This window comes from Hylaeus volcanicus, chromosome 3 (genome assembly GCF_026283585.1).
Source record: "Hylaeus volcanicus isolate JK05 chromosome 3, UHH_iyHylVolc1.0_haploid, whole genome shotgun sequence".
NCBI lineage: Eukaryota > Metazoa > Arthropoda > Insecta > Hymenoptera > Colletidae > Hylaeus > Hylaeus volcanicus.
The window spans coordinates 28,278,212-28,303,035 of NC_071978.1; the positions used below are offsets into that span (position 1 = coordinate 28,278,212).

The following is a 24,824-nucleotide window of genomic DNA, read 5'->3' on the forward strand; positions in this document are numbered from 1 at the left end:
ACCTCTCGAGGGGACGTGTTAATCTATTACGCCGCGGCAGGATTAGGCGCGCCATCCATTCGCTTCCTGTTATCCCGTCTTTTTCATTCGGAGGGCAAAACAATCGTGCCGTGCCCCTTCTGAACCGCAAATTAAGATCGAACCACGACCCATCGCTTGTTTCTGAGCCCATCGAGATGTCGATCGCTTTACCCGCCGAACCGTGTAGCCTTTGTTTAACAAGAGCACCACGTAGCCGCGTACCCTTCCACGCGCATATTTTACCATAACTTCGTAGGTTTATAAAGGATTGAAAAATACATATTTATCCGGATTCGAACGGAACACCTTTACCGAGACATTTATTTGGACAAAAGGTTTATTCGAAATTGTTTGAATAATGGGAAACTCAGCCAGGGATTAACCGCGATTCGTCGAGACGACGTTGCCGTTCCGTTCGTCGACAGTTGGAGAGTCTCCGTCGAGCCAACAAACCGTGTTTTCACGGTCCACTCGTCCGCGCGAATCTGATTATCGATATTCCGATTATTCCACTTATCGATTTAACGATGTTATTGTTTGACCAATCGTTGTTTGAACAGCGACGATGCCACCCTGAAATCGGTCGGCTGCGACCAGCGTTCGTGATCCTTCGTCCTTCACCTACTTCGGTGGCTCGTTATCGAGCTCGTTAAATAATCTCGAAAACCTCTGAGCCAGCCAATCGATCGCGTCGCGTACGTACGCGTCACGCGAAAAAGAGACGTCGGGTTTATTTGCTTGTTTACGGGAAAACGGAACCGCGAACGCGACCGACTCAGACGTTTGCATACGATCGTGTAACAATAATAAGACAGAACCACCATCGTCGTACGCTTGTAGTCGCTGCGATCGAAACAATACAAAGAGGATTTATTAGCTTTGACTATTTTATCAGGGTCTTTTCATTGAAAGTTAATGCGTTACTTTTCTCAATCCCACGTACGTTCACTGTAAATTGTACGAATCTTGTCGCATAATCGTGGCACTGATATGCATATCTTAAAAACTCGTATCACATTCTTTGGTGTAATATATTATGCATGCAGTAAACGTGTACTCGAGGGGGAAACGAAAGCAATGAAAAGTACAGCTTTCGAGAAGCGGACAGATTTCCTACATTCGCCGCTACCCTTTATATAAACTTCGTACCTGCGATGGGAGATAAAATCACGATATTGTAATGCTCGGGAAAAAATAGAGAAACGAATTAGGCATTCCAAGGTTTCCTACGTTAGATGCCATCGAAATTACAAATGTACAAGATCTCGTTGTACCGTGCTTAACAGATTACGATATACCTTGGTTCGCGTCGCAAGTCGTGGACTTGGACGTCGGGCTCCGTCCTCTTCGAGGTTCCTCAGTAGTCGATGAACGAGAAACTCAGTGACAGAGAGGCACGATTCCATCCATTTTTCGTCAACTTAGACGATGAGATGCAGGACATTGCGGGCAGACACTCGTAGCCCACAGACACGACGAGATTGTAACCAGGGTTGCGGGTCACAGTGCATGATACAGGCCGTCCTATGGCTTTCCCTTCAACCCTAGACGTGTAATTAATCGAAGATTAATCGAATTACCGCGTATTGCCTGCGGCGTCAGTGGCTCGGCTCGGTCGCACGATCGAAACGTCAATCGCAGAAAGGACATCGAGCTCACCATATCGCTGTTAATCGGTATGCTTTGTGTACGGACATGCGTCGATTACATCGCGACGAAGGTGTCGAGAATAAGGATTGTTGAAGCGCAGACTTGACGTCGCAAAAATAGACCACTTTTTCGGGAATTTTTAACCCGAAAGAGATCGTAAAAATCGAGAGAATACACGTAAAAGTTGTTGCAGGGGGTTCCAAAGGGGTCGGTCCTCCAAGAAGATTTGTTTGAGCGCGCTACTCGCAAACCCCCGAAAGCTTTAACGCGGGATCTTACGCGGGAATAATAGCTTTTGCCCCAACGTTTTCGAAGATAAAGTAATTTGCAACGTAAATGGGCAAACGGGATCGTAATGGAATAACGAAGGCATGATAATGGGGTGTACGTGTTTCTTGTGCACGGTGTAATACAAATGGCCGTGGCAACGAGCGGCGCGCGGGCGTTCAAACGCGAAACAAAATAATCCAGAATGCGCGATAATTTTATTTCGCCTAGAAGTATTTCATAGTTCCGGCGGGGAGGGATAAAGAAAGGGCCGCGTATCCAGCGAGGTTCCGACTCTCTTCTATCTTATTTCGCAGGGCGCCGCGTTAAATTTTCATCTCGCTAAAAGAATTACTCGACGACGAGACGTTGCTCTGTTTCTATTCAGCCCCGCGTTTATTAAAATCACGGAAAGACGGCGTAATTATCTCGAGACAGCTTCCTCGGGCTACAAAAAAAACGGGCCGGGGACACGTCGCCGCTTCTTCTCTTCTTCCCTTCCTCTGTTTCTACACACGTACGCGCGAGGTGGGACGCGCGGGACCCGTTCCAGGAATGGATTCGGTACTTAAAGGCTTGGAACGGTGCACTAGTCGAAAAAAGGACGGTTCGCGATTTCTTTTTGCGAACAACTATACGCTGTGACTAAATTCAGAAGTGACGCGACTAAACATTTTTTAATTCGTAAATATAACGTTATTAAATACACCTATTTCACATTTCACCCGAATACACCCTTTGCGGTGATAAATTGTCTGCTCCAAATTGTTACATTTTCAGTCCTTTCAATCTATGGATTGAAAGTAGTAGTGGTCGCAAATCGATTTCGCAACGATAACCGAGAGTTAAAATATGAAATTGCAGCCAACCGTGAAATTCACCCTCGAACCAGGTCGCAGGCCGTGTCACACCCTGTACAGACTGTCCTCGAGCGGTAATGCGGCACGAATCACTTCTCCCCGCGAGCGAAGTGTCGCGCCGTCGCTAATAGACAATTCCCATTTTCCCCACTTTTTCGAGCTCGCGTCGGAGGGGGGTCGGGAGGGTTGAACGTGTCCGACGCTTTTCGGCGAGGAAATTTATACCCCGCGAGTTCACGATATCGATCCGCGCAGAGAAAGGTCAACCCTCTATAAGGGGTTGGCGGCTGACAAACCCTCCGCGAGCGTTCACCTATGCGCTCATACACGCGGCGGGGTTGCGAGCGTGTCTGGTGGCGCGCGACCACGTCTGTCACGGATATTTTGATTCTCGTAATGAGACCGACTCAGTGATTAACGCGAAAGCTCCGACGACGAGTGCTCCGGTCGGAGGGCGTCGTGTTTGCCACTCTTCGCCGGTTTTCCGCGCGTGTTTCGCGCCAGACGACGCCGCCGTTTAAATATAAATTAACCAGATCGATCGCGCGCCACGCCGTTCAACGGGTTCGTGGAAAGAAATTCAATTCCAGCCGTTCGCGATAATTCAAGGCGAACGGGGCACATTTAGATCGGAGATGGACGAAACTTTGTTGCAATTATGTCGAGGTTTTTCGTGTATGATGTACACGGTTATAAATTACGGTTAATAATTGATGGAACGAAAAAGTTCTAGAATAACATCGTTAGAAACGATTAAAAATTCGCGAGGATCAGACTGCAGCTAGTGCGCCGGCAGTTGTCTAAGTTCACGGGTTATTCGCGAGTATGAATAATCGACCAGGGTCTCGAAAATAGTCGATTCGTGGCCGAGCGTGGACCGTTTCCGTACACACACCTTTAAGTGGCCGGCCAACCTTCTCTCCTCGGAACGATCATTCCATCGCGGCTCAAATATTGAATTTACATGGTCGTCTCGTTTCTGCATTGCAGATGTATGCGCTCCAGGGATGTGAACCGCGGGACGTACATATGTACGTACGTATGTATAACACGTACGCCGTTCTTATGTAAAGACAGACGCCCACGGGCGAAGTTAGCGCACACCGTAGACGCGTTTACTGCCTCCTCGCGACGAAACCGCGATTCTCGTTGTATCAACTTGCGTCCAATGAAATCTGACTCGCGAAACGAATTCCCCCGCCGTTGTGCGATTTAATTCCGTTGCGAAAATGCTCTCCACGAGCTGACAAGAACCGCTCCTTCAGCGGTTAACCGGTGTACGCTCGCCAGGATTGCATCGTCCAACGGATCTAATCGGAACGCGGGGTCTTACTGTAATTCTATCATAGTTTCCGAAATTAAAATTTTGTTTCGTGCGCGGTGACTAAGTAACGAGACGCCGAGATTGCGTAGCAAGTCTTCGTCAACGGCTTTCTACATTTTTCAACGTATTTCTCTTCCTTTCTCGGGCTACATGTACCGCGACGGTATCTCACCTTCCTGCGTCCAATACCAGAAAATCCCTCACAGTCTTGATAATTTCGAAAAGCGAGTTAGACGAGGGCGATGGGAATCCTCTGGCAGCCCAGGTAACTCGATTGGTTAGAGCAATCGTCTGGCAAACGAAAGATCGAGATTCGAGTTTCCCTGTTCAGGAAATTAAGCGTCGATCGAGCTGCTCCTCGTCTTATCGCACCGGGGACGACAAAGAGCGCAAAGGCACGGGAGCGGTATTTCGCAGTCATCTCTATGCAACCGCTCCAATTATCAGAACGGGAAATCTTGAATAACTCTACGCTTTCTTCCATCCCTCTGCCAGTTTCCTTTTTATCCCGTACGCTTCAGGAAGCAGCCAGCGTCCTGGGAAAGGATTCGCGAGCAACGATTTGCTCGCTCGGCGATCCCGTCACGGTTACGGAACTTTAAATCAACCAGAGAATCCTGGATCCGCAAGACTAGAACCTTCTCGTAGCGAGACAGCTAACGTGCTGTCACGGAGCATAACTTTGATGTTGCTCGCGTCTTGTGCGGGGATTGGCCCGTTTTCGTGCGATGGTCGCGTTCGAATAAAGCTGAGTTTCTACATGCACGGATTATTGGATTCCTCTAGGAACCATATTACAAGTACGATAACTATTCCTTTCGAAGACTCGACTAGTCTCTAAAAAGCTTCTGCTCAGCTGGAGCAACAATTTCGCCAGTCGAATCGATAAGGTTTGGAAACTGTGGCGCCGATAAGGTTTGCATGTGGAAACCCTGCATAAAGGAAAGGATACAGGACGCAATTCGTAGGGAGAATATGTTTTCTTCAGCATGAGAGGGACACGTGACACGTTTAAGCCGATGGCATCCGCGAGGAACGAACCATGGGATCAGACCAACATTGCCTTGTATCTTGTTCCGAAAAAGTGGCTTGAAGCGACCATCTGGATAAAACACGGACCGCGGTCTTGCGTCCGGATTTAATTCCATCTGCGCCGCTTGCACGTAATTCAATCGGACGAAGAGGACCTTAGACGTTTTTGCGACATTCGCGCAGACGGACGTTGTCGCTGTGCTGCTTAAGCACCTTGGCAGCTGTAACATCCTAACAAGTATCCGACTCGGATCTAGATTCTCGATGGCCAGAGAAGACGGTGCATTGGATGGCGACGCTGTAAGCTTGGGATTCTTGAGCAACTCCAGATATCGAGTGAAAAAACTAAAGCGCGTAGATTTTTCAGGTGCTTGAATAATACAGCGATCAGGTGGCATACCGTGTCAACAAGAAATAGATGAAAAGGAGTTCCAATAATATTTTGGAATCGGAACAGGATTCGAAATACTGCGAACTCTCTGCGGGGCCTCGACCAGTATCAACCATCGAATAGAGAATGCATTAAACTGTCAACAACGCGTACAAATACGTACGAAGCACAACCACGGCTGAATATTTCATAGCTCGCTCGTACGCTTCGACTTCAAACGCGAAAAAAAGCACCTTTCCCGTTCTATTTCTGGTATCGATTCGTCGTCGGAGGAGCGATTTCACCGTGAGAGAAGATCGGACAACATCCAGCTCGTCGCTTTGTGTCCTCAACGCGTGTAAACGTCAACGCATCAACTGCAACGGAAACAAAGCGCGCGCAGAGCCCGTGGGCGAGCAGCGTTTCGGTTGCTCCTTCGTTCTACTTGTTTATAGATTCCATAAAAATAGTTCGCAGCCGGTGGAGCCGCTACTGGGTCTCACGCGCGTTTCTACAACAGCCGACAGTTAAATAAACAACGACAGCGTTTGACTGGTGGCGGTGGAACATCGTGCGGCGTTAGTATCGCGGTGTTTCCGGTGCAATTGCTGCAGGAATAGCGCGACCAACCGGAATGGTGGACCACAGGGCTCGATGTTAGTTCCTGTATCAATATTAGGTTGTCCATTGTTCGTAGGATATTTTCTACTCGATGTCTTCGCGATTTTAGGTCTTTCAAATTTATCTAGATGTACTTACATCGTAGATAATTTACTCGTGAGGAATAATTCTCGAATGTCGATTGGACGCTCCGCCCCACCTCTGACCCTAACTCTAGATCTCGAGTTCTCATGCACGGAGCATCGTGGTTTCGGTGTATCTGACGCAGTAAGCGCGACTCATGCGTCAGTTTCCCATTGTGAAGCCCGTACGTAGCCACACACGACCGATGTTGATTGTTGTGTGAGCACACAATGCGTCCGCGTTGCAACAGCCAGAGCCACCGCATCCAGCCAGGTCAGGGTAACCAGGGACAGGCTTGACAGTTTTCGTCGCGCCATGAATACCGATACGGACAAACATGCTTCGGGAGAACGGCTACGCGATAATAAATCAATTTTCCCGGCGACACACGCGCCTCGGGACTCGGATCGAAAAAAAGGAGCCTAGCGAAATTCTTGGCATATGGAGGAATTAACGATCGAGAAATTGTTGATACAGAAATCAAGGAACTGTAAATAAGTGTCTCTATCTCGAAAAACTTCTTTTAAACGCGACGGCCCTTCACTCTCGTTCTTTTCCGTCTCTATTTTCCCGCATAAGAAGGATTCAGTCCTCGAAAATAAATAAATCAATTCTCGACCGGGCGAAATTCGCAAAGAATCGAGGCTCCGAAGCGGTAGGAAGCAAAACACGACAGCCCCGGTTGACCCAGTTCCGTCGCGCTTATCCCGTGCACCCTTGAAGAACTCCTTGGAGGTTAATAGATATTTAATCGAAATCCGTCGAGCCGATTATGGATTATTGGCCCGAGAAGAAGTCGTCGACTCGATAAAAATGATATATTCGAAGTGGTTCAACCTACTTGGGCGCATTTTTCGCGCGTCAGCTGCTTGCATCCGAGTTCCCTGGTTCGGAATTCGAAGAGGCGAGCGCGGATGGTAGTCAAGAAAGTACTAATGGGTACGTCAAGGGGTCTGTCTAGTTTGAAGCCTTGAAAACTTGGTAAAAAATGAAGATTTGTTTTTAGAGAACTCCAATATCAATGCTTTATTGGACTGAACTCTACACATATTTATTTATGTTCTACCGAGCCATGAGAATTTTACGAAATATGAATTTGATGAAGTACGAAATTAATTTTGCCGAGGTAACGCAATGTCTGCGTAAATATTTATACCTTCTGAAAAATATTCGTGTCTCCCAGCTGGACAGGCCTTTCACGAGCGTTTAACTCAATTTTGAGGTTGACATCGAAGCATAATTTGTTCATCTGTCTGTTCGTGGCGAGTCCGTCGTGCTTTCGGAACCAATAAAAAATTAGGCGATATCGAGCTTGCAGTTCCCCGAGAGACACGCGACGAAAGGAGATACCAGGGACGTTGCGATTACTGGAGCTGTACGATCGGGTGAATTTATTCATCGGATTATTCAAATTGAAAGGCGTACGGTAGAGAGATATTACGATTTCGCAGTTATCGGAGCCTGGCGAGCACGATGGCGTAGCGAACCAGCGTCGAGCGCTCCGAGGGCTAGGGAGCCCCGTGTTTGTCTCCCGTTCGAAGGGGCCATTATCGTGATTGACGTTTATATAAAAACAGGAAGATCTCCCGTTTAGATCCCGTAAGAGCAATTCCAGCCGCGGATAACTGCGTTTCCTCCGAGCGCCTGCAGACTATTCAGACATTTATGACCGATGGAGTCGACTGTATTTTATTTCCACTCGTGCCAAGCTGTAACGAACGTTTCCAACCAGTAAGTGGCCAAATGCACGTGCACTCTCTTCAATTAGAAGCTGAAATCGCATTAAAATAGACAGTAAATGAACTCTTGCGTGACATATATATCTTTCACACGAAATATGTAGGTAGTTTTAGAATGAAATACAGTAGTAAAAGTTATCGAAGATCGCAAACAACTAGTTCCTTTCTCGCGCACCACCGACATCGGTACGTTCTACGTGCTGCAAATGATATGAAACGCGTCGTTAAGTGGGCGACGGCCTTAACCCTAGGCTGATTCTCCGTATCGAACGACGTCCGCATGGCCCCGTGCACGTAAGCTTGACGTTTCCAGAAGCTCCGACCCCGGGGACTCGTATCTTCGATACTGGGTCACACGATGACAAATTGATCAGAGACGCTGTGTCTCGTCGCGACTCTTCGACGATAGGGGACTTGTACAATCGACGACCTGGCCCGCTTCGCGCGTTCGATTTTCACCCCTGTCAAATGCAGTTAGGTACAGTCTCGACAGTCTCGACAGTCTCCACGCGGAAAAACGCGTTACATAATTCCAGTCCAGAAAGCTACATTGCTTCAGAACCGTTTAAGCCAATCCTCTGAGCAACGTTTGAAAATAAGGAGTGTTGTTTTTAATATAATATTCTATTTTAATTCTAAGCGAATACAGCAAGTCCACTGAATATTTTCGAGCGGTTGTTCCTCTGCTATTCAGGACTTCGCGATGGATACGTAAGCCGATTATTTGAACCGTTACTGATTCCTCTCGCTTCGCGAATATTAGTCCAAGTCGATCTGCATGCTTCCATACGGTATTAATGCCCAGCAGGAAAAGGGGATTTCCACCGCACCAAGATTTAGCTTACATATCTAATTGAATATTATGAACGGAGTACTATCGACCTGGAAGTGTAATTATCGTATTTCAAGGAAGATGCATATCGCGCGAACGAGACCGTGCTATAGAAGAAGTCAAAGGCAGCTGAAAGCATGCCACATCGATGATCATGCGCACGCATCAGCGTTTAACTTAAACATTTTGACTCTTCCAGGTACACAGACTCTCTCAGAGTGGCCGAACTCGGAAACTCAATGGCGCTAATTAAGGAACGCGTTTTTTTTTTTCTATCCTGAGAACAGTCAGAATTGCAACGACTCGTGTAAGCAACCACGCGACAAACGAGTGCGTTTGTTCGTACGCGAGCGGCCTATGTGGAGTGCGCGCGGATAATTGCCGCGGCATTCAGGTGTAATTGTTCGAACGATCAGCCGACAATTAATTATCGCGAGCTCTCCGCCGAGCCGCGTCGTTTTATCGGTGGAGCATGATCTACGTACGGTTACACGGCACGATGCCCGATAGGACGGACCAGTGCGGCGCGAAACGCATCGTTGGGAGGACGCGCGCCGCAAAACCGCGCGAAATTTCGACACACGGTGGCGATAAAAAGCAAAGGGGGCGTGTGATCGAATCAATTGATACTGGAGATCGTCTGGTGCGCGCATACCCGATTCGATGACACGCAATCGTCGAGGGATCGTGTTCCGACGGGACAGCGACGCACTATCTTCTTTACGCGTCGCGTTCGAATTTTTTTTATTGCCGTTCCCCGCCCCCAGCTCGTCCCGGGAGGGATAACAAACGTTTGCCTTCCTTTCTTTGCCCAGCATTACTTTTTAACGACGCGTTGAATCGTCCGTTTTTGCCCCATCATCGTCGTGTTTTCATTTCGCAGACCATATATCATTGCATACCGACTATAACGGTATCGCGACCATTAGAAAATATTAAAATATGGGAAATGCACTTTGTAGCTCTCGTAGGTCCCTTGCGAAAAATTTTAAGAGGGTGCCGTCACTGGATGGTTCGTGCCTTCCATCTTTAATTGTCCGTTAGTTTAAAACATAGCCTCCACTGCAATATTTCGCCGTGACAAATTTTTGTTTAACAACTCAACGATTATAACGGAGTTTCGGAGGTGTAACGAACGCACGCGAGCCGTTGTATCGGCTCGGGTAGTTACGGTTAAAAATCGTTGATTTGCGAGCCGTCGTTCCGCAGATTGGGACACCGATGGAACACGCGTCGGAGAAAAATACTGCCGGTCGGACCATAAATTTCTAAAATTTTTTGACTCTCCCAATCCCACCCGGGAATATTTACCGCGCCATCGGGATACAACGTAATTCCTGAAATATAATGTTCGACCAGTTCAAGTAACACACCGAGTGTTGGCGAAACTCGGGATTGAAATTAATGAAGCTTATCATCCACTGCTACACGTCGAGGAAACAATAAGACTGTAAACTGCGAGTGAACGAGCAAAGGTATTTACAACATTTAACCTCGATTAACCACCAGCTGCGCGAACGAAGCGAGTTAATAAGAAAGATAAAAATCAAATACGCGTAGATTTGAAATAAAATTTCGACGCTGTAAGTTATAATATTGCGCACATCTTAAATTCATTTTTTAATCGAATAGGAAAAGTGTTCCTTATTCTCTTACATACAGATGCCAAGTGGAGTGGCACTTGACGTGAAATATTAGTTCGTGAAAACAAATACTCTTGTAAATTTAAAATATCGAGAAACGCTCGTGTTCTGTCGGTTCAATTGAATTTTCATCGATCTCGATAACAACGAAACACCGAATTTCACCTTCCGCTGTTAACGGACTATTTCACATTTCGCCCGCAGGCTGATTCTCGGAGGTAGCTTATTTACAAGGGAAAAATAAAAACCCGGAAGGGAAATTTTACACGAGGCCGACGGAATTCGAAGGTTCCATGACTCCGCGGGCTGCAGCTATTCCAAATATCAGCCATAACGAGAAAGAATTCGTCCATATTTCGGATAGGACAGTGCAGGAGGTCAAACATCTGATCGATGCCAAGCGACATTCTCAATTTTCCCTCTAGTCCAGCTATTTCACAAAACGAAAATTAAATTCATTCGTGACTCCAGCACGGTATGAATGACACGTACCATTATTGCAGATATTAACACGACATTCATAGCATTTTTATTCATTTTTGTACATCTGGTGTTTTCAAGCGAACTCCTCGATTGCGCAATTCGTCGGAGTTGTTCACGCCAATTTGTAATAGAGTAAAAATTTGCTCCGTCTGCGTATCTCGATCTGTATGGGTTCAGAAAAGTACATCTTTGTTACTCCTTCGTCGAGTAATCGATATCGTTTGCTGATGCATTGGAAAACACGTGATACTCCGCAGCAGTGTAGAAAACACGATATATTTATTTATTTTTCTTTACCTAACGTCTCCTGTACGTCGTAACAAAGGAGGATATCAACGAGGAAAAATATAAGAGAACAGAACGCTGACTGAAACGTCCGACTCGGTACGATGGATACTTGATTGATCTTGATATTCACTTACGCTGATAATCCAAGTCCTAAGGTCCAAGTTCACTCGGTTTCCTAGCTAAAACAAAAGTTCCCTAACTCGCGAGGGGATAGGAAAGCCAGAGTAGTCCAAAAATATCCCCGTGGCGGTATAAACTTTTCTGTCTCGGAACGCTCCAGTGGTATATCTCACAAGTGTGATTGCTCTTTCCCTTTATTGCCAGCCGGGAGGTCACCAGGGCAAGGTGTGTTCCTCGCGTTGCTCTCGTTCCTGGTAACGACGGGGAACAAGTTCCTAAAGCGCGAAGCCCAGGTGAGCGCGCGTTAAAGTGCTGCTATCGATTCGAGCCGCAAAGCCGCAGCCGATCCAGGCATTTGTCAAACGACGACAGGAAACGTGGCCCACATAGGACACGCCGTCGACCCGGACGCGTTTCGAAGTTTCCGAGACGCATGGTACGTAGGAGCCGTGGCGAATGGTAGCGGGGGCACAAGCGCAATTATTATTACGGCCATTACTCGTGTACACCATTGAAATGGTTCGTTCGGTCGCGGAGCAGCCGGGGTTATTATCCTATTGAGCTCGTAAGAAGCAGCCGGCCACGATGTGGTACGAGCATCTTACGACATCCTCCCTTTGTCGAGCAACGGAACACGCCGCGACAAGAACCGCCTGACTGGTCTGCGTTCAACTTCGCGGATCCGTAAGAAGCATACCCGCGACGTGTATGTAAGGAGTAAGGAGCGGACGAGCAACGACGAGCCTCGCTAAGCGTACACGTCCATGGCATCCAGAACTTTGAGACGGAAGTTACACCGAAGCCGTTTCTCGAAAACAGATTCCGTTCTCCTCGCTGAGCTCACGTATATATTCATTATTTACTTAATTAGCGTAGAGTTTGTTATCACTTTGACGAGCAGCATTTGTTTGCGTTATCTATTATGGGAATAAATGCGCACTCATCGAGTAGATGAAGAGACCAGACGAGGCGCGGAACGACTCCGAGCGTCGGTAGAACGAATGAAAGTTAATTGAGAGGTCGATGAAACGATTAAGACGGTGGTTCGTCGCCTGACTGTTGCTCTTCTTGGCCGGCGAACGCGTCCGCGTTTCGCTGCGAGTGTACAGGGTCGGGAGATCATGAAACTGCTGCGTAAATCGCGACGTGGAGGATCGATGATGTTTAATTAGAATCAACTTCGTCTCCATAGCAGGCTTTAAGCAAAAATAATTTCTTTTCGCGGGAGAGGATATCGATTATGTTCCACGTTGGAAGAGACTGTTCATCGTACTTAGTCGAGCAGCCGTTGCTAATGAGTTAAAAATTAATGTTTAAAAATAAGATAAAAATTACATTTTTGAACGAACAAATTATAAGTATACATGTCATTTATGTCACGCATTGTCGCATCCCTCTATCGTGTTTTTGTTCGTCTATTATTGAAATAAGCTCTCTGTTTTGAGCGAGACGCGTATCGAGCCAGAGAGCACACTTAGCGAGTTGGATTCTTCGGTTACTCGAGAAAGCGAGTTTCTTTGCGACGTAGAATATTCTGTATCGATCACGTTGCCCAGGGCCACGAACGTAATTGTTGCAGGAACGACGAGGGAGAGAGAAGAAACGATCAGTGTTTTATTAAAGTATTTCTCGATCGTTCAGCGTCCCGCTTGGGTCCTTGGGGTCACTCCTCGACAACAAGATCGGCCCCTTTGTCCTCGTAAAGCGTCGGACGTAATAATTGCCGGCAGCGAGTATATTTTTTGCTGCAACGACAAAACAGCATTACCCTCGTAAAAAAAAATGATCTCTGGTTCGCTCATAATGGCGGCATCACGTGCGCTACCGGCTGTACGCTTCTGGAGCGCAATAATAAATTGCGCTGCTCCGGCTATAGTTTTATCGTCTCCATTTACGGCGACGACTTCTTGGCCTCCGCACTCGTTTCCGAATCCGATGGGACCGTAAAGATTAATGAGGACGACCCGAAGGTAAACGACGGAGTCACGCGCAGAATTGAGAAACACTTGGAGAAACAAAAGGAAAAATTCAAAAGGCGTTTTTGTATCGGTGCAAGTCAATTATCCTATGACGATTTAACTTTCCGTCGCGAAACAGTTTCCGACGTAACGAATATTTTACCTGCATCGACACGTCGAATGATTTTCCTCCGAAGAAAAACGAACCGGCTGGTTTTAGCATGCTCAGGTGTACACGCCCCTCGCATTACGAACTCGACACCCTTAACGACTCCAGGAATATTATTACGCCCGCCGTAAGTGCGCTACGAGCGTCGCAGTTTTAGCGTCGCCTTTATTTCGCGTTTAGATTCTATAATTCGATCGTCGACCTCGCGCCTCGCCTTCGGTTTCGATCGACACGCTTCGCCGCAATAATTCACGGTGCCGTGTTGCGCGCGCGCGCGCGGGTACATGCCCATAAACACGGACGCCGTTACCCAGAGATTTGTACACCTTCAGGATTCATGGTGATCCTTAATTGTGCACCCATGCTTCAAGAGATGTATCTACAGCGCGAAACGCGAGAAAATTGCTGGAAGGATTTGTTGGATCGCTGGCATTTTGGAAGTTATGAGTGAGCGAAAACGGATATGTACGATGTGCTTCGTCATCACATCTGATTTTACATTCGTCTAGTATCATTATCGCATCATTGAAAAGTGTCAAGTTATGGAGAGTAATTTCTTTCTTGCCTTGATACGTGTCGATTCGTGTCTGTTATAATTTGCCAAACGTGCTTTATCGTACATGAGTTAATTAATCTTAACCATCGAGCCAACATTAATTTAGGAAACGTTGATTAGTAGAAATGATACGTTGGGGCGATCGCCTACAGCGTATTAAGAGGAAAACGGTCTCTAACGAATGATTAATCATCCGATAGCGTGTTGGTTTCTATTTGTAAATGCAGGTGAGGGAGTGCTCGATCACCCCTACATGCGTTCCGCAGGCCATAACGAACCGTTTTTATTATTTTCGTTCGAGGAAAGCTTCCTGATCATAGCGCGCGTAATTCCTGAAATTCTCGGTTCCCACTGCACCGTCAATGTAACTATACGTTAAGCTTTCTGCGGTTAATTAATTTATCGGTACATTTCCTCAATCCGAAGGGATTAAATCGTGAACTGCATCCTCAGATCAGCGGACGTGATCATTTCCCTTCATTGCCAGTATAATCTTTACGACTACTGTGATCGCCACTATTTCATCTGAAATATTTGACGACTTCAAGCACCTCGACTCTTATACTATCTTTAATTGAAATTTTTATAAACCACTTTATATTTACGATGAGACGTATTTTCCTGCGAAAACTGAGGGACAGAAAAAGAAAATCCATATTCCTACTTACGAAACCGCTGAATTTTTCCAATTTTATGTTTCCTTGATTCCACGTAACTTGGAAAATGATCGACATAACGATAACACTTAAACGACGCTGGTTCCATTAAAATCTGTTCCGTGTTTCTTGCCACTGAATTAACACTTTCGTAACCTGTTTCGTTTTCAGCAGGAGAACGAGGATCACGGGGCGATCGACTTCGCCAATAATCTGGGTCTCGTTACTACTGACGCTGGGAACGAGGACAACGTCCGCCGCGAACATGACGAACGTGTCACCCTTGGCTTCCACGGTGAGACCGATCACGACCACGGAAGTAGTTTATCAGCGATTCGCGATCGAGCCGATGGATCAAACCGCGGTGATTGGTAGCCGAGTCACGCTTCCTTGCCGAGTCCTTGATCAGAAGGGACCCGTTCAGTGGACAAAGGACGACTTCGGATTGGGAGCCGTCAGGAATCTCACGGGATACGAGCGATACGCCATGATCGGCAGCGACGAGGAAGGTAAGTCGAATAGAAAGCTCGCCTTATTGCGCGGTGGACCCGTTGATTCAAGTTTTTCTTTCGCGAGGAAACCTTCGAAAGGCACCCAAGTCATCATCGAAATTCTAAATTTTTTTTAAATATTTCACGATTGGTAACTTCGTTGATTTCTCGGCATTTGCGACAATGTCACATTCGAACAATTAGATAAACCATGTCTTTGAAGATCCGCGACAATCCTTACATCCCATGTCTCTCCATGTCTTCTTCGAGAGGCACCGGATTCGAGGTACACGGATTTTGTGTCGCGTGTCTTTGCCGCGTGCTTCAAAGAGTTCGTTGTTACTTTTTTTTTTTAAGGACGTCTCCCTTCGAACCTTTGCCCTCGCGCTGCTTCCAATCTGCAGAGTTTCAGTCGACGCGGAATTCATTTTCGCGAGCTGTCTGTTGCACGACGCGGACGAAAGAGGGGCCACGCCATTCCTGTTTTTCAATATTCCGTCGCGAAGCTTTCCGGCGCGTTTAGATTACACCGTGTCCTTAAGGAAAGGTACCTCTGTAGACGTTGCTGGAATTGTTTTCGCCCATGCTCGCACAAACCTTTCCCGCTGGTTCTTCGAGTCGCTCGCAATATCGCAGCAAACGCGAATAAACGGCGATACTGATGAACGCTGAAAACCAGCGACTCGCGTAATGGGGCATACAATTAGGAAGAAATCCGGGATCCGGTTTCCTAGCTTGCTTTCAACCAGAGATTGGCGGAATTTTATTTCGTAGCAGGTAACTCTGGAAAACATTTTATTCGAAAAGTTTACACCATTAAACGGTACACAGGCAAACTTTTATTCGTTGAACGTGAAACGGTAGTTGATTGTGTAATTCAAAGTACAACTTTTACGCGAGCCTTTGAAGCGAACTGATTTCGATTCGATATATACAGACGCGGACTGGCTGAAAATGAGAACGGTTTAATTACCGCGGAAAATTGATTCGTTTCCTTCGATGTGCGCCAATTATCTGTCAAGGTCAATGGTTAAAGTGACAAAAAATTAATTTATGAATTAAAATTTTAATTGAATAATATTAAACACGGAGTAAGAGAAAGAGGAAGGTAAAATTTGCCATGAATTACAACAATGCATCTCGATAAAGTCTGTTCGGTTCACCACTGGATGTCACGAGCCGTGTTTAAACTATACTCGAAACGAAGAATATCGGCAATCAATAAACACATCAGACGCGCGGAAAAAAGAACGAGGATCGTTCTCCATCCATCACATTCGGTGTCAGCAGTTGTACACGACACAAAGGATCGCGATACACATCCAGTAGCAGCGGCGATGGACGGATGTACGAGTGGAATAGGTATCCAATCGGGTGACTGGGAACAGACGTACGGGTGCAAAGGGTTGAACATATTTTTCAGGCGGGCTAGAAATCGAATGAATCTCGATGGAGGCGGGACGGTCGCTTTCGGCCGACAACGCTATTTCCTTCGCCCCAGGTTTTCCCCTTTTTTTTCTCTCGACCGGCACGCAGCTGCGATGCACGCCGAGCCAGTCTGCGCGAGCCAAATTCAATTTCCTGCGGGCGTCTATTGATTTTTTTGTTACGCCAAAAAAAGAAAGGACGCGAAAAGAGACACCGAGAGGGGTAGGAAAAGCAAAAGGGGACGCCTCTGAACGCCTCGACGACCTCGGGATGCTCCGGATGAGTCCAGGAATCATGTGAAATTCATACGCCACCGACAGGTGATATCGAGATCCAGCTCCTGATGCTGCGCCGTCGTTGGTACTCGGGATTCTCCGCAAAAAAATCGACGTGACGCGACTTTGTCTCAATACACGGGAATCCTTCGGATATCGACACAACTTGTACGTATCAGAAATCTCTACCACCGTTTACGTTCCTCCGGCTGTGAATTAAAACCCTAGGTACTACATCGAACAACGAGGAGCACGTTCGCGAGATTCCATTCTCTCAGGGAAATATTCAAATCGACTCTGCGAGCTTTATTTAGACTATCATTGCGTCCAAAGTCCGAACGGAGGAAGTCGCGGAAAGTCGATAGCGTCGTCGCATTAAGCGCGCGAGCGAAAAGTTAAATTGCCTTTCTAACGAGTTCCGAAAAATGTGTGCCGCGATGAACGTTCGCGGCTCGATGTCGGACTTGTTTATTTCACTGGAATATTACTTTGTCCTGTCTGCTGACTATTGGAGCGATTCTTCCTACGGGGAACGAAAGAGCGAGACGAAGCATGTATTGACCCGAGCTGGCTTGAATTGCTTAGGCTAGTCCATTGATCAGCGCTTCAAAGAGCTTAGCGATCGTGAATTGTCTCTTATCTTCGCTTTGAAAATACAGCGGGGAGCAAAAGTGAACACACTTGTCGGATGTTTGTATTTTAACTACTGTTTGGACAAAATATTTTAGGAGAAGAAATTTGGAAAAATTCTTAGTGTTTATTAAACAAAACTACACTAGTTTTTAACAAAAAAAAGTCCCCTAAATATCAACGATTATAAATTTATATTTTGCGGCCATTAATAATTTTTTCGAATTTTCTCTCCTAAAATATTTTTCCAAGCCGTAATTAAAATAGAAAAGTGTGACAAGTGTGTTCACTTTGGTTCCCACTGTAGCTCAATTCTTAACAATACTGTGACTGCCACTCTCGAAGAGAATAACTGACGGGAAACTAATTATTTTCCTCGATTAATTAGCGCCCCTTTCTAATTTCAACGATATAGTGGCACGTATAATAGGTATACGTCGACTGTGAGTAATTTCATAATCAGCACTTTCATAAACCATTATTCATCGCCATTTCTATCTATTATTTGAAAGCTTTGCGTTCGTACACATTCCGCCTTACTTATCCGGTAACCAAATTACTCATCCTCTCCCGCTGAATCCTCCGACGTACACGTCTACCGCACTCTATACGAAAACTACACTCGAGCTAGGTAACGGTTCATTCGCAGCTCGTGCATACCTTCCTCACGCTCACAGTCCGAATCCTTACTTGCTTTGAAGTAGCAAGAAATCAGCGCTACTCAGTTATTTGGTACTCGGCGTTTAGTATCAATTACTGTCAGCCTCTAGACTGTGTTGCAATTCCGTGATATCGCATAAACTGCTAGCGAAGTATATTATACTGCCGCGACATAACTCGAGCCACATTCCTCTTACCCGCTAGATTCCAGCTAGACAACACGTGTCTTAATAATTCAGCTTAGCGTAACACGGTTCAACGCGGTTAACCCGCGACTGGCCACGCGAGCGAACAAAAGTCCTTGTCGCTTGGAGACGTTGTCACTGAGACCTGGTTAATAAACGAATTATCCAGATGGTCCTCGAAAGGTAGGTAGTTCGAGTGTGCATTCCGATGGTGCAGAAATTGTGGAAGACGAAACTCCTTAAATGATATCCGTACTAACTTGTAATTATCTCTTCATATTTTTTAACTGAATTTGCACGGATTTGCCACATCCTCAAAGTTGACTTTCACGTGTCCAGGCCGATTGTGACTCGCTTTCTATGATAATTCTATAATGATTTACACTTTTTCCAATGGAGAAGTAGCTTCTTTCGTTACAATTTCGAAAGACATCCTTCGGGATTTAAGCGGGATAATCGTTAAAACCGAGGTAGCTCCGAGCGACCTTTTCCAGATTGTTTCAGCGGGAATACGCGACCAGCGTTCAGCTAGGAAAGGGTAGACTGGCCGTTTATTCGATTACTTGCCAATTAACCACCGCGCGCACCGCAAAGAATTTCTTTGGCAACGCGGAACAGGCAATCTAATCGATTCGCAGCCGCAGGCTATTTTACGCGGCGCGCCTCGTACCGACCAGCAGATTTAGCAATTTCTCCGTGGCCGACACGCGGCCACGAATGTATGCTACCCGCGCGTCTATCGCTACTGATACGTAATATAATCATGGTGCTACTGTTACTTGCTTCTAATCGCGAACCGTGCGTTTAAAGAGAACCTTTAATTCGTGACGATAAATGGAAGTGAAGCTAATATTTTAATTTGGAATCACGCGAGCATATTTAATCCCTGTTGGGCCAATATTTGTTTTCTAACTACGTTCTAAAGTGCTTGATTGAGAAAAAGTGTAAACATCAACGCACTCGATATCGATTTTAACAAAAATAAAATAAAAACTCTGAACGTATAACTCCCGATGTACAAATGGCGCCACAGTGGAGCCACGCGTGCAGCGTCCACCAGTAAGCGTCCCGACGCTCCCTGGTCCCGTATCCGTCGAATCCTCGTGACACTTTTTTCCTCCCCTGGTCCGTGCCTAACTCGGCAAAAAGCGACGCTGTAAAAAAAAAACCCGTGGCGTTTCGAGGTTCATCCGGTGAAAAATTTCTGCGTACCGTCCGCGATAAAACATCGCCCGTACACGCGTGTAGACTCGCTCCCGTACGCCTTCCTTTCCTTCTATTTGCTCGCCTGCGACAAGGATTAGCCCGATACATCGTGTGCTCTTCGCATCGATAATACACTGGTCTACAGTTCTACAGTCTTCTAACCCAGATAGAAAAAGTTACAGATAAAGATTTCGCGAGACAATTTTCCCCCAAGTCCATCGGTGTATCCGAAAAATACGATTGCACTTTTATTTTAAATGGCACCAGTTACCTCGGCGATATGTATTTGCCTTCAGTCGGAACAGAGCTACAACTTGGCCCAGTTACTGGAATCACCCTGTACACACGCGTGCACTTTACTACGCGCACGTAGAAATGCAGCGAAAGCCAGCGCTCCCGGCACGCCATGCCGTCGCACACTTACTTTCCTAACAATCACGTCAGCTCGAAACGATAAGATTTCAGCGAGAAGCAATTTCAGCCAACGGCCCCTTAATGTACAAGGTGTACTGCCTAAATTCTAGTACTCGAGTCATTTCCTTCGCTTTTGGACGAGAGATGCTCATCTCGAGTCCTTCTTTGAACTAAAATCTACTAGCTTGGATATTCTTCGAAATGACTGAATTTAACTTTAAAATCTTCCAAAGCTGTACGATAAATAAATATAAATGATCAATCTTAAATATGTGTAATTAAATGTATATTAAATAAAATTAAATAATTAAAACTAATTACTTATATATATATATATTTTTTTTTTTCTGGCTCATAAGAAAAATGCAACAGGATGTCTAGTCGAGTAATTGAAACAAACGACGCAAGGTCTGACTACCTCGTAACTCGTACAATTAATTCCTCAACTTCGAGGAACTCGCATCGACAACTCAACATTCTTCAGGATTATTTTCTTCTCTCGAAACTCGCAGCAAGATTTGAGTTTCGAGGGAAGCCAACAAACTTGTAAGTCGACGGGTTATAACCGTTTAAAGGGTCGAAATTCAGCGATAACTCGGCAAGTACCTCGAATCATGGGCCGTCGAAATCTCTTTCGAGAACGTCTTATGATACAAGAGGTTCCATACGATCCCGGCAAGGGAAAGGAGACGAACTTGATATTTCCTCGAAGCGTCTACCTAAAATGAAAATAAAATCCACGTAACCTTTGCGGAGCACGTGTTCTAAAAATTCTAAAGCTGGAGGAAATCGACGATAAAGTTAGATGGGACACCCTGTAACCTGTCCTCGCGCGACGCTCGCTTTAGACCCTTCAACCCCGTGGCCTTTTCCTCCCTTTGCAACAGGCTACGTCTATGACGAGGCAAACGGCGCTACGCTCGATTTCCATAAAATTATTGCAACATCAGCGGAGCCCATATTTCGCGAGAACGCGCGCGATAAACGAAACACACACGAATTACCCTTACGGTTCACGAACGTTGGAGGGCAGCTGAACCAGCTCCGTGGTTCCAAGGCGTCGATCGAGCCACCGACGCCTTGGTGCCGGCGAGAATACGCTGCGCCCGATTATCTGCCACTCGGCTCGCTTTAATTCCATCGGGACTAATTAATTTCGGAACTGTTCCGCAGCAAAGACGAAAGAATCGTCGAGGTTCGGCGCTGAGAATTCCATCGAGATTCGAATGGAGTGTAAATCGTGTGTGTGATGGGGTTGGATGGAATTTTGTTTTTATGCAGACAAGGAAATAGCTGCGGCACGTCTCACAAATATGTTTGGATTGGGTGAATAGACGTCAAATGGAGTTCGTCAGAGTCGCGCGAGGTGTTCGATGTTTTATGTATATGCATACGTAGCTCGAGAAAAGAAAAGTTATTTTGGATACAGATTCCAAAAATAGGCACTTCTTGGAGCAGAGAAAGAATAGTCTGGAATTTCACTATCGCGCTGAAACTGACGGAAGAAGACAGTCAGGTGTCTCTTAAAGTGCCACTATCGAAAGTAGAAGCTGACGATAAACCAATTGTCTCGGCTAAGTGGCACTTGATTGACGTGCAATGGCGGCAATCCTGTAAGATTGAACCGAAACGATGACCTGTTTCTTGATAGAGCTGCGAAGACGAAACTTGATAGTCAGTGCATAATTCATTCGGCAGCGTACGCGATTGGCCGGTTCTATGAAGAAGAAAACTGAGATTTATATTCCAATGGAACCACCTCCGACCACAGAGAGTTCCTATTCTTCCACAAATGATCTGGTACGTTCCCCAAAACGTCACGTTCCACCGTGCTTCTCTCCACCTCGTAGCTTCCCCATCGAGCTCGAACTCCGAGATCAAATATTTCCCAAGCGTTTCAGCGCGACCGCGATTCACCGCGGGCAAACAAATCTTCGAGGAACGGGTGGCCCGCGTCGAAAGTTGTCGATACAACGTGTTTTCGAGGACGATATCGAGTAGTCGATGGCACAGGGCCTCGCCTCGCGACCCGATCGAGTAATCGCAATCAGAGACGCGCTTAAAGATGCAAACACCGCCTCGAAACCGCGGCGGGTGCAGTTCCGTTCCAGGACCGGTCTCCTTTCGCAACTCTGACGTCCCTCTCGCGACAAGTTCGCGAACAATAGAGTTCGAAGCGTTCTCGCGCTCGAGTTACTCTCAATTTGCGCGGCCGTGCAGATTGGTAAACAGCCAGCGCCCGTACGGAACCATCCGACAAGGGGACCGGAGCAGAAACTTGCCGAGAAGTTGAACGAGCTGTCGACGAAGTCGCGATATCGATGTATCGACGACGGCTGACGGCCCTCATTCAGCCCCGCACAGCCGGTGTCATGCACGTGTCCCCGATTTTAAGCGTTCCTATACTTGGTTCCGAATTCGTCGAGAAACGGTGTTCGCGTCCGGAACACCCGCGTGCCACGAGGAAATCGAAAATTACAGGCGTGATACGATTACCCAAGAACCGTGAAGGCTTTCACTGCCGCGTTACTATACGTACAAGGTACGTACATCGATGTGTAGTTCAACAAGGTTAGCAAGATCCATAAGGCAGCGAACTGAATGTACATAGTTGCATAGTTTCCATAAAATGGCACGGTCTTCCGTCGACTGTTTAAGCTCGAAGAAATGCGAATACATTAATCTCACCGTTGTCAAACACGAGTTGGCCAACGTAAACAGCCCGCAACCGCGGAAACCACCCGATAAGGGTGTCAGGTCGGAAACTTTCAGAGAAGTTTGAACGAGCTGTCGACGGAGTGGTGATATCGATGTATCGGTTAGGGGAAGCGAAGAAGTGCTGGCGCGGGGTTGTCGCGATCCTCATTCAGTCTGGCGCAGCCGGTGTCATGTACGTGTCTCCGATTTTAATCGACGGATTCGCACGTATTCGGCGGACGACATCGGCTGGAAAGTCTTTAAAACGCCGTCGCGTGGCGTACAGGCCAACTTTAAATTAGTTCCGAAACATTTGGCGCACGCCGGATCGGTTAACGCCATGGATCGATGGACGAGGATCCACCGCAACAGAAATCACCGCGTTTGGAGGCCGTTACGTCGCCTGACCGGATGTCTCTAAGCTGCACGGGGATTATCCGGGAGAGGTTATCGAGACGAGGATTGCTGCGATGGATACCGCCAGAGACTGCGGTACTCGGTGATAGTGTAGCTTTCTATTACTGAAAACATCTTTAAAACGAAATTAGCACGTTTAGACTGACAGAAATTTTGCAAAAGCGTGTTTGGGTCTTATCAAGGTGCGAAAAGCCATTTCGAAATCACAGACAGACACTTCAATTTTATTTATATGTTCTTTACCAAATCGAGGTGATACGGACTACGTGCTTTATCTTGGTCACCCGCTGTGTAGAGTAAGTGGTTCGTCGACTAGTGAAAGGTTAAAATTCCTAGCATTTTCTAGACGACTTACTCCCGCGTTATTTATCCGTAAATCTCTCGCGTCGGGCTTGATTTCACGCTCGATTCGAGTCCTTGGCAGGGACGTCTTCTCTCAAAGTGGATCTTTCACGGCCCCGTAAACAGGATGCGAAACCTGCACGACCGGATTCGTCGGTTTCCGCGGGGATCGACGAGAAAAATGAAGAAAGGATCACCGACATCGAACAAAGTTCCATGTCCGTGCGAACGTGGAAACGCAATTTTCCCTACACTTAACGTCGCGATCGTCCATTTATCGAACGCGGCACCGTGGAGGAGGGTATCCTCGAAACAGCACGTAAAACAGCAACTCTCTAAACAGTAATTTCTCATAAATAACCGTAATCGCTCGTTAATTTCTTAGAAGCTGGTATCCGCGGCTGCGAGTGCGCTCTTATCCGTGCCGCTCGTTATCGATTGCGCCGATAAATACATTTAATTAACACGGTGGCAATCGTAGTCGTCCGGTTAACAGTAAAATTTGTGGTCTAAACGGCTAAACGACGACGCGATCCGGCACGATCGTAAATTTCACCGCGCATTAATTGCCGCGGCGATTCCGTCGGCTCATAATTCCGCGATTTTTCAAACAGGCAGACGGTAATCGGTACGAATATCAATTACCGACGACCTTGGCAGAACTCGGGCCAGTGCTTCCCAAGCTTTCTTATTCATCGAACTCTTGTATATTCTTCTTATCACTCGGTTGTTACAACGTGAAACGTACGGTCTACTATGTATAAATTCTGTGAAAGGACAGTGTTCCAAGAACTCCGATAGAAATGATACGAAAGTGGTACTCGCCGCGAATATGAAAAATACATCCGTTTGATGCTATTTCGTGAATTATTCATCGCGATTTTTCACGGGACACTGGCATTTCGCTGAGCAGCGTTTGGGAGACACTGGCTGAGTCGATGACACGGCAGCTCGCGCGCGGGAGCAGAAACAGCAGCAACCGTCGTCAGCAACATCGGTAGGAGAGGCGGTGGCTCGTCCAGAACAACCTGTACGACCGGCTCCGCCCGTTTCAGCTGCAGTCCGCTCGATTAATCGGACTTACCGGTTTTCATCGCGCATCTTTCTCGTTCGCCAGCGGCTCTTCGGACAGGTATGGCATCTGCCGAGCCCGTTTCGAGCGTTTCAAACCGCGATCCTCCCACACGCAAAGAGCCAACGAACCATCGAGCTCCGTATCGCGGGCTGTTATTTTCAGGATTATAAAGTCAAAGGAGGAATCGGAGAAATCCCAGCCGTTGCCAATAACTGGTCAGGATTACGATCTCTTAAGTTGCAGCGAATGGCTCTCGAAAGGCGTGCGATCGTAGCTGATTCCTTATTTGCCG

At 46.7% G+C, this 24,824-nt stretch overlaps 1 protein-coding gene across 2 annotated transcripts in view; it reads left to right on the forward strand.

Moving 5' to 3' along the window:
• LOC128874273 (irregular chiasm C-roughest protein-like) overlaps nucleotides 1–24,824 on the forward strand; it is a 226,297-nt gene that overhangs the window by 151,556 nt on the left and 49,917 nt on the right. For both annotated transcript variants that reach the window (XM_054118865.1, XM_054118866.1), the window contains one exon: nucleotides 14,884–15,221. In XM_054118865.1, the coding sequence (XP_053974840.1) occupies nucleotides 14,884–15,221 (338 nt within the window). The remainder of the gene's footprint in view (nucleotides 1–14,883; nucleotides 15,222–24,824) is intronic.